An 11,202-nucleotide genomic window follows, 5' to 3' on the forward strand; every position below is an offset into this window, starting at 1 on the left:
TGACTTATTAAGTTATTGTGTAATGGGTGTTTTTTTCGTAAAACGAAGAGATAAAGAAACTTCTTTTCCTGAAAACAGTGCAAAATATAAAAATTTTAAAAATCAATAAGTAGTAATTTTTTATTTAAACAACTAAAAAAACTTCTTTTATAATAAGACTTTTTTAGTTTACATTCTCTAAGACAAAGATCATAATTCTTACTGTTGCATCTTGTAGATAAAATTATTTTAGAAAGGATGTGATATTGTTTGAAATCCGAATTCTAATTGACTAAATTCAGCGTTAAATGTTGGAATGCAAATATCATGTCACCAAAAACCAAGAAACTCGTAAATTTGTTTTACGATTCTGGAGAAAATGTCAAGTAAATGAAGCTCCTAAAGTGGTTTTCGTGCTTTGTTAAATGATATTAGATGTTATTATAAAATCAAATATTAACAAAGTAAGCACTTGAAAGGAGTGTTTTGACATTGTATAAACCACAAAGTGCTTTTTATTTTTCTTGAATAAATGAAAAAAATTTTTTTTTAAAGAAATCGATTTTTAATTTTATGAAAAAGCGATGACCTAGAAATGCAAATATGCGCCAGAGTGAAAGCATTTACTTACGCTATGGCGTCAATCATATCCAACCCCATTTCGACCGTGCAATGGGCGTGATCCGGCCTGGCTTCCGGTAAACCGGAAACGCAATAGTAGCAGTCTCCCAGTAGTTTAATCCTCAAACAGTGATGTTCAGCAGCCAAACGGTCAAATCTGAAACAATCACTCGACTTTTAGCCCAGAATCAGCATCTTCGAGATCAATTTTCCCCATTAAATTGTAATTAAAAGCCGTGTACTACAAAATAACCATCCCGTGTTTTTCACGAAGCGATTAATTTTCAGGTGGATGGAAAATTCTTTGTTCTAAATTTAGACGCCACCGATGTTTCGTTCCCTCTTTGATGGCAGCGCTGTTGCCGGGGTTTATACAATTTTTGCTTCATTCATAATTCAGTGCACGGATAGATGTATAAATATCGTTAAAAATAAGTGGGGCTAAACGACGTGATTTGGGACAAATTTCAAGATACTTGCCTCGCGAACAGCTCGTTGAGGATTCGGACCAGTTCTTCGGCGGTGCATTGGTCGGAGAGGGTCGTGAAACCGCAAATGTCAGCGAAGAGAATGCTGGAAATGCACACAAAACACTCTTTTTAATCTTATAAAATATTTGATAAAAAATAAATTGATGATCTATGAATTAAATGCAATTTTGCAAGTTTACCTTTAATGTTTTATATTAAAAATTTTAGTTTTGGTTTCGGTGGTATTTTACTCGGTTAAAGCGTGCCAGACAGGTTTCAAATTTACAAAATTGTTTTTCAATTAAATAGCGCACTGAAATTTCTATTTTCCACTTGAAACAAAAATATTTTGTATAATGAATCCTCTAAAGTTGTAATATGAAACACAAAAATTTGCAAATGTTCATTACGTTTTATCTCTATTTGAATTAATTTTGACAATTGTATATTTACGTTATTTAAACTAAAAGAACTTCTTTTATCATAATACTTTTTTAGTTTACATTCTCTAAGACAAAGATCATATTATTTTCTAATTCAAACATCACATTTTTATCGTTTTTCTTATCACTTGCACGTTTTTTTCGAAGTTGTTCATGTTATGTTATAGTGTTTTAACGAAACATCTAATAATGTCACCTTTATACCAAGTGGAACTAAACGTTTTTGCTTAAACTATTTACTTCTTGGAAAAACTAATTAATGAATGAGTACTATAAAAATGTGATGTTTTTCGAAAGTTCTAAAAAAAAAAAATTTTTAATGGCAACCCACTATAAAACTATTTTTCTCGTGAAGGTTATGATCTAATAATTACAACTATCTACTTTATAATTAATTTTTTCAAAACTCTCTTTTTAAATTTTGGCAAAAAATCGTATATCTCAAAAACAAAACTTTGTTCTTAAAATACAATCACATTTTTATATAACTCTAATTTATAATAATTAAATATTTCGTATAATAAATCCTCTAAAGTTGCAATATCACAAACAATAATTTGCCAATCTAAGTTACGTTTTATTTCTATTTGAATTAATTTTTCAACTTAATTGCAAAGACGAAGGCCTCTTTAATCAAAAATTAAAGTGAACTTAGGTATTTCTGAATTTTTTGTCAATACATTTAATGAAAATTGAAGTAAAATTTGAATCCAAACAAATGTAGTGAATAATTTGTTAAATACAAGTGGTCGGATACTTTGATTTTTGATGTTTTGTAATTAAAAACTTTGAATTTAGAGAGAAACAACAAAACAAAAATTTCAGAAAAATCAAGAAACCGAAACAGGAATGAAAAACACCCAATGCTTTGAAAAACCAAAACCTTCTAAAGAAATAATTAAATATAAAAAGCAAAAAAAGAAAGTTTGCTTTAAAACACAACAAAATTAAGGAAACGAAAATTGGAAGAAAATACAAAAAAAGAAAAAAAAAATACAGACTTATTAAGTTATTATGTAATTTTGATAAAAAAAGAAAAATGGGTGTTTTTTTCGTAAAATGAAGAGATATAAAAAAACTTCTTTTCTTGAAAACAGTGAAAATATAAAAATTTTAAAATTAAATAGTAGTTTTTTATTTAAACAACTAAAAGAACTTATGTTATAGTGCTTTAACAAAACATTTAATAATGTCACCTTTATACCAAGTGGAACTAAACGTTATTTGCTTAAACTATTTACTTTTTGGAAAAACTAATTAATGAATGAGTACTATAAAATGTCATGTTTTTCGAAAGTTCAAAAAAAATATTTTTTTTTAAATGACAACCCACTATAAAACAATTTTTCTCATAAAGGTTATAATCTAAAGATTACTGCTATCGACTTTATATTTGATTTTTTCAAAATTTTCTTTTTAAATTTTGACAAAAAATGGTATAACTCAAAATCAAAACTTCTCAAAATACAATCACATTTTTTATATTACTCTAATTTATAATAATTAAATATTTTGTATAATGAATCCTCTAAAGTTGCAATATCAAAAACAATAATTTGCAAATGCTTGTTACGTTTTATCTCTATTTGAATTAATTGTCACAAGCGTATATTTTTATCATTTAATGTTGCCAACTTAATTGCAAAGACGAAGGCCTCTTTAATCAAAAATTCTTCGTCAAGATATTTAATGAAAAATAAAGTAAAATTTAAATCAAAACAAATGTAGTGAATAATTTGTTAAATACAAGTGTCCAGATACTTTGATTTTTGATGTTTTGTAATTAAAAACTTTGAATTTAGAGAAAAACGACAACACAAAAATTTAAGAAAAATTAAGAAACCGAAACAAGAATGAAAAACACTCCAATGCTTTGAAAAACCAAAACCTTCTAAAGAAATAATAAAAAAAGATAAAATTTACTTTAAAACACAACAAAATTAAGGAAACAAAAATAGAAAAAAAATACAGAGAAAAACACTTATGATTTATCAAGTTATTATGTAATTTTGATACAAAAAAGGAAAATGAGTGTTTTTTTCGTAAAATGAAGAACTTCTTTTCTTGAAACTAGTGCAAAATATAAAAATTTTAAAAATTAAGAGTAATTTTTTATTTAAACAACTAAAAGAACTTCTTTATACTTTTTTAGTTTATATTCTCTAAGACAAAAATTATATTATTTTCTAATTTCTGATAAACATCAAATTTTCATCGTTTTTTTATCACTTGCACGTTTTTTTCGAAATTGTTCATGTTATGTTATAGGGTTTGAACGAAACATTTAATAAAGTCACTTTTATACCAAGCGAACAAAAAGTGTGGAACTAAACGTTTTTTTGCTTAAACTATTTAGGTACTTTTTGGAAAAACTAATTAATGAATGAGTACTATAAAAATGTGATGTTTTTCAAAAGTTCAAAAAAAGTTAATTTTTTTATATGGCAACCCACTATTAAACTATTTTCCCCATGAAAGTTATGGTCTAATGATTACAACTATCAACTTAATATTTAATTTTTTCAAAATTTTCTTTTTAAAGAAACTCAAAAACAAAACTTTGTTCTCAAAATACAATCACATTTTTTATATAATTATTATTTTCTAGAGGCAAATGCTCGGTTCCATACTTTATACGAATTAGCTCAATTTGAACTACTTAATCAAATATTCAAAATGATTTAATTTCGAATTAATTTCATCGTATGAGCTGATTGATCATTAACTACATTCAAAGCAAAAACCAGAAATCACACCACACACTTTACCTAATTATTCATAAATGGGTTACACTGTGCCTAGTTTATTCCCCAATAAACATAATAATTCAGTTGTATTAAATTTTACCAAGAACATAAAAAAAATTTAGTAACAAAGAATGCAACTTTTCTTAATCAACGTGACATGCCGTCATTAATTAAGTTTATTCACAATCACTCTATAAAGTGACTTTATTGCACACTTTTGATGCGTATAAAGTACCACTTTATCCACTAGTGGAATAAAGTAACTTTATTACACTATTAGTAACCAGCGCACCGCGTGACGTTTAAATGTCAGTTAAATTTTTAATTAAGTTTGGAATAATTTAGGCCTGTGATTGTGGATGAAACGTTATATTGCAGTCGTGTGTTAGTCGCGTTTTATCCACGGTTAAACAGTCTCGCGTGGATAAAACGCTATCTAACACACTCTTACAATAAATAACTATTATTTAACACACGAAACAGGTGAAGTTTTATCGATTCCAAATATAAAACTTGACAAATAAGAAGAGAGAAATGCATTCATATCTCACCTGACATTCTCATGCCTTTGAATGTATATTTTATGAAATTGGGCCTCTTTCGGTTGTCCGGCAATATCCGCCTTCATTTCCATGGCGACATGCCTCGGTAATACTGACAGAAGGAGACGTTCCTATTCAAAATTTAATCATTAAAAATATGGAGGAAAAAGTTGTTTACATCAATCGTTAAAAGTTTGTTGAATCCCTGTTAGGTGGGGTGAGCAAGATTCCGGTTAATCACCGGATTTGGGTGTTAAGGCTTCCGGAGCTGTACAAAGTTCCGGTCTCTGCTAATTGACGGCTAAATTGAAAACTGGAATTTAAAGTGCGTCCATTATTTTATTTTTTTCATTTCAAGTTATCTCGCATGAATTGCGAAAGTACGGACCTGGAAGTGATGCAATTGAATTATTGCAGCGGGAGTGTGAGCAAATTTGATTTTTTCGAATGGTAAATGAAATTAGCTTTTAACCAATTCTGCGTTAAAATAAATTTTAAGAATTGAGTTGGAATATTTGAGTTTGTGATTCTTTTCAAGATTAAGGTTGAACTATACTGGGAAGTAATGTGTTTTTGGCACACAAGGTGGCGCTATTTTTAGGGCCGTAGCCGACAACCCAACATACACTTGGATCCAGTCAAACAAAATTGGTTCATTTCTTCGTTTCTTTGTGATATACCAGTTTTTCATACTAGAACCAACAATTTTTTCAGATGAATAATTATCTACTATTTAGTGTTATATTCTCTATAATTGTCATCTTTTTGACTATTCCATTTTACCTTTCAACTTGTCATTTTATTTGATACAAATTAGTCAAAACAATAAAAGTATAATTAAGTATTAGTGGAAAAAGGTATTTTTTATTGCAACCATCCGAGAAGGGTAATTTTGTACGTCTCCACTAAGAAATGTTTAATTTTTGACAATGAATAATAAAAAAAAATGTAATTTATAAATAACCTCGTTTTTTGATTGTCTTTTGACATTTTTTTTATTTGTCCATTTTTAATTTTTTACATTCTGAATTTGTGCAATTGAATGAAAATTTTTTGATATTTTACTTAAAAAAACAAAGTTACGTTGCTTTGTTAAAAAGAAAAGTTTTAATCTCAAAACTTTACTATCAACTATATAATTTATCTAGAAATTAAACTCTTCGCTTTAATTTATATAAAAAGACGCTTGCTAAACTAATTTGAAACATTAAATATTCACTTTGTGTCCGTCTAAGCTTTATACGAAATACTGAAAACTAAATAACTCTCTTATTTACTGAAAGTGTAGACACAAGGATTTTTTTAACTGGTTTTGGGTTATAAAATAATCCAAAAATGACAAAACGCACAAATCTCTTTGTAGAAAATTATTGTTTTAATTTCTGATAAATGGGTTGATAAAAACTCAGGATTATTTTAAAATAGGCTTTATTCTTCGACATTGTCAAAATTTACGGTTTTTCTCCCGTGTGTTTTGACAACTATTTGGCATTTCTCAATACGATTGTTCTGTGATTTTTTTGGGAGTGATTTTTGCTTTTTTTTCTCTGTCAAAATTAGGGAAACCCGGCAAAATAGCTCCTGAACCAACTTTCTCTTTTTTCCTGGAAATATATAAAGGAACCTTGGAATTAAGGCTTACACTTTTATTTATTTCCATTATAAATTATATTTTATGAGCTGTTTTTTTAGAACAAAGTAATCTAGTTACGAATTTATAAAATTATATTTAAATTTTTAACAAAATTGCTTTTTTCCCGATTCAAAATATTGATAGTATGCAAATGTAAATCCATCTTGTCACATACATTTCACTAATATTAGAAATTTAATTTAACAAGAGGATATCCATCAGAAGGTGCGAAACTAAATTAAAAAAACTAATACTTGGTATTTGTATTTTTCTCAATTTTAAAATAATTAATTTTGGTTTGTTTCTTTTAATTTCGATGACTCAAAATAGAAAGTAAATAGATGGTGACGCTACAATGATAGTTATAATAAAATGAATCGGAACAAAGAAAAAATATATTACATAATTTATTAAAAATTATTATTTGAAATTTTTGCAATTTTTAGTCTTTTTACAGAAAATTACAAAATCACAGTTCTCAAACTAGCCAGTTCCAAAATGTACCACCAGAAAAATTTGTCGCTTGTCTACAGACGAAAAGTCGTTAAAACAAGTTTTCAAATGAAAAAAAGAAAAATTGAATTTTTAAGAAATACAGTAAACATTTTTTTTACAATTGGATGTTGTCCCTGAATTAAAAAAGTACCTCATACACACAGTAACAGAGTTTTTATCTCATTTTGACTATTTGTAATCGATTGTAAAATTCAATAGTTTGTATTTTTTTATGAAAAAACGCATTATTTAAATTGCATGAAAAAAATACACTAACATAAGTAGGTAATCTACAATACACCAAAAATAAATCAAAAAATTCATCCGTACAGTTTTTTTATAAAAAAATAAAATGGCCAAATTTGGAGGTTTTTTTAAATTTATTTTTAAACGGCACGGACAAAAAATTTCAAATTAATATATGATGCTGCTAAGGCCATCAATTTTTTCAGAATTTTTAAACAACGATTTAATTTTTTATTCAGTATAGTTCAACCTTAAGTGTCGAGGGATCCTCTTTAATTAAAGCCAGCTGCGAGACGAGTCCCTTATGATTTATAAACTAGATCGAAACTAAGGGCTAGCATTTTGATTCGAAATAAATTGTAATAAAGCTACCTGTTGCTGGTTTTCCCGTTGGATTTTTAGTCGAGCTTCTATACATTGTCTCGTTTCTAAAAAAGCTTTACGTTGCGCCACTTCTCGAGGATAATGGGTACAAACACCGGCGACGTTTCCGCAGAGCAGAATCACAAAGCAGCTGCTGATCTGAAAAAATCAAACGACGCTTGTTACAACTTGTTTAATTATTTCAACTCCATTGTACTAAAACACAATACATTTTTATCTAGTTCTAACTGCTGTTTTAAATTCACAACATTCTGAAATTCGAGCTTTGTTGCTTCAAATTAACCGAAATTGTTTTATCGAGTTCTAAAACCGAGCTTGTAAACAAGCAGCTACTTTTTTCAAGTTTGTTGCAATTATTTTCATAAAAAATGTTTTGTGAGTTTAGTGACTTACAATAAAATTTCTAAATCAGCAGTAAAGCAAGATTATGTTAATAAAAAACTTTAATACAATAATGCAAAGAAAAAATTAAAATTATGGTCAGATGTTAAATCAAAATTGTTGATGTTATTAATCGAATTAATTTTATTTAATACATATTTAAAAAAATCAAACTTAATTTACCAATTTTTCAGCATTGTTTATATTCTAAAGTTATTAAATTAAGCAAAAAAATTTTGCTTTATTCTGAAAAAATCTTTTAATGTTTAAGTTATTCAGCAAAAAACACTTCAAATTCATAGAAAAAAAGCACAAATAACACATTTCCGGTTATAATTTTGCAACTTTTATCTTTGTTTTCGTATTTTTTTGTGAATTTAGTAAGTTGCTTGCTTATTCTGTTGAAAAGCAAAAAAACGTATTTCAAACTTAATTTACCAATTTTTCAGCATTTTTTGTGAAAAATTTCACACATTTTTTAAATTTTTGACTAAAAAATATTCTAAATTTATTAAATTAAGCAAATAAATAAAGTTTGCTTTATTTTGAAAAAAATCTTTTTAATGTTTATGTTTTTCAGCAAAAAACACTTTAAATTCATAGAAAAAAAGTACAAATAACGCATTTCCAGTTATGATTTTGCAACTTTTATCTTTTTTTTCGTAARTTTTTGTGAATTTAGTAAGTTGCTTGCTTAAATTTATTAAGCAAAAAAAATTCAATTATGTTTTGTGAGTTTAGTGACTTCGAATAAAATTTCGAAGTCAACAGTAAAGCAAGATTCTGTTAATAAAAAACTTTAATACAATATTACAAAAAAAAACATAAATGATAAAATAAACCAAAAAAAAGTTATTAAAATTATGGTCAGATCTTAAATCAAACTTGTTACTGTTATTAATCGAATTAATTTTATTTAATACATATTAAAAAAAATCAAACTTAATTTACCAAATTTTTCAGCATAGTTTGTGCAAAATTTCACACAAAAAATGTTTGCATTATTTTGAAAATTTTTTTTAATGTTTAAGTTTTTCAGCAAAGAACTTCAAATTTATAGAAAAAAAGCACAAATAAAGCATTTCCAGTTACGATTTTGCAACTTTTATCTTTGTTTTGTTTTTTTTTTTGAATTTACTAAATTGCTTGCTGAAAAGTGGATTCTATTGAAATTAGCAAATAAACGTGTTTTAAACTTAATTTGCAAATTTTTCTGCATTGTTTGTGCAAAATTTCACAAATTTTTTAAATTTTTGAGTGAAAAATATTATAAATTTATTAAATTAATGAAAATTTTTTTTTGCTTTATATTGAAAAAATCTTTTTAATGTTTAAGTTTGTCAGCAAAAAACACTTTAAATTCATAGAAAAAAAGCACAAATAACGCATTTCCAGTTATGATTTTGCAATTTTTATCTTTGTTTTAGTATTTTTTTGTGAATTTACTAAGTTGCTTGCTGATTCTATTGATATAATAATTTTCCAGCATTGTTTGAGCAAAATTTCACACATTTTTTAAATTTGTGACTAAAAAATACTTTAAATTTATTAAATTAAGCAAAAAAAATTTTTTTCAATAATTTTCATAAAAAATGTTTTGTGAGTTTAGTGACTTAGAATAAAATTTCTAAGTCAACAGTAAAGCAAGATTTTTTTAATAAAAAACTAACACAATAATACAAAAAAAACATAAATAATAAATGATAAAATAAACCAAATGACTTTACAAAAAAGTTTGCAAAACTATGGTCAGATGTTAAATCAATATTGTCACTATTATTAATCGAATTATTTTTTTTTAATACATAGTAAAAAATAGTGTTTAACTCCTGAGAATAGCAACTAGTGTTTTTTGACAAGTACGACTCATTTTTGTTTGTATTTAATAAAAGATTGTGTTTTATTCATTATTAGTCTAATGTTCTTGCTTTTAGGTCAGCAAAAGCTCTCAAAAAAAAATAATTTCTGATTAATTCATAATTTTCTTTTCCTCAACCTAGATTTGCTTGGATTTTTCCAGACGGCCAAAAACCAAGATTTCGATAAATCATACTCACATCTGTGATGGCGTACAAATGTCCCACATAAACAAGTAAAATAACTTGGGTCAGAGCCAAAACGGTGCCAGCTAAAAGGGCGTCTTTGAGACGAATTGGCATCAAAGCGTAGGTTAAGTATGTGGTAGCTAGCGAAAAAGTGGGCCCTAATAACGGCCGTTCGGTCTCGGAAAAAAACGAAATACATATCTGAAAAAAAAATCAAAAATAAATTTTGAAAACCAATATTCTTAATGGTTTCTTGTACAAATTAATTTTTTTTGGATCTTATTACAAGTGGTGGATGCGCCGGGCTAGAAAAACCACGTTAAATTTTAGTAAAGAAATTCTACTTAAATGTGTTTTTTCGAAAGTGTAGCAGTTAATCTTTTCTGAAACATTTTGGTCCAGCTTTAACCACACGATAATCCATCTTCCACACACAACAAATATTGATTTTCCTAAACTGTGTCTAGAACTTTGTCAAGTAAGTTCTTATAAACCCAAGATTGTTAAACATGTTAAAGAAACCATTAAGAAACTTTTAATTAAAATAGACTCCTTTTAACCAATTTATCTTCCTGGAAAACATAATTACTAATCTGAAATAGTGAAATTCTTACCTCTAACGTAAGAAATGTGACTAGAATAAAGTAGGAAATAATGATCAAGTACACCTCGTTCATCGCAGGCTTTGAGAGAACCGCCAAAAGAACTAGAAAAGAATCGTAGTTTCTAATTACGACTCTAATTAGTTTCAAAGACTTACCTCCATAAATTGCAATACAACAGCCTGACGTGCAAATGAGTACAAGTGATTTGTCTAATTGAAATGAGTGTTCTTGAGGTGGATTTGCTTCTGAGTGATGTACCATTATGATATCTGTGGCGGCAAAAAGAAGAAAGCCGACGCATAACAAGAGTAGAAGAGATATCAAATTCGTCATATTGCTTTGATTCATTTTTAGGAAATATCGCTGGTATAACATTTCAACCTGAAACAAAAATTGATTTAAATTGTAAATTTTTGATTTGTTTTTGTTTAGGTGTTTTATAAAAAATATTCGAACAAAAGAACACCTATAATTTTTCAAGAATTTTCCTTGTTTATCTGACTTCACTAGCAAATACCACAAACCGGTAAAAGCTTTAACTAAATCTTTAGTTTAGTTTAAAAAAATTAAAGACAAAAAGGTGTATCAATTGTAGGAGAATTTTGCTTTAT

General features: G+C 27.0%; 1 protein-coding gene across 2 annotated transcripts in view; it reads right to left on the reverse strand.

The window, feature by feature from the left end:
• The window catches only part of LOC123013575 (adenylate cyclase type 6), a 107,178-nt gene that overhangs the window by 16,901 nt on the left and 79,075 nt on the right, over nt 1-11,202 (reverse strand). For both annotated transcript variants that reach the window (XM_044412187.1, XM_044412186.1), the window contains 7 exons: nt 10,747-10,972; nt 10,601-10,692; nt 9,999-10,187; nt 7,549-7,698; nt 4,812-4,933; nt 1,081-1,173; nt 611-757 (listed from right to left, as the gene is read on the reverse strand). In XM_044412187.1, coding sequence (XP_044268122.1) covers nt 611-757; nt 1,081-1,173; nt 4,812-4,933; nt 7,549-7,698; nt 9,999-10,187; nt 10,601-10,692; nt 10,747-10,972 — 1,019 coding nt within the window. The remainder of the gene's footprint in view (nt 1-610; nt 758-1,080; nt 1,174-4,811; nt 4,934-7,548; nt 7,699-9,998; nt 10,188-10,600; nt 10,693-10,746; nt 10,973-11,202) is intronic.

The sequence above is a fragment of the Tribolium madens genome, unplaced genomic scaffold, assembly GCF_015345945.1.
Source record: "Tribolium madens isolate multiple individuals breed KSU strain unplaced genomic scaffold, Tmad_KSU_1.1 Scaffold_96;HRSCAF=242;Tcas5.2_LG5, whole genome shotgun sequence".
NCBI lineage: Eukaryota > Metazoa > Arthropoda > Insecta > Coleoptera > Tenebrionidae > Tribolium > Tribolium madens.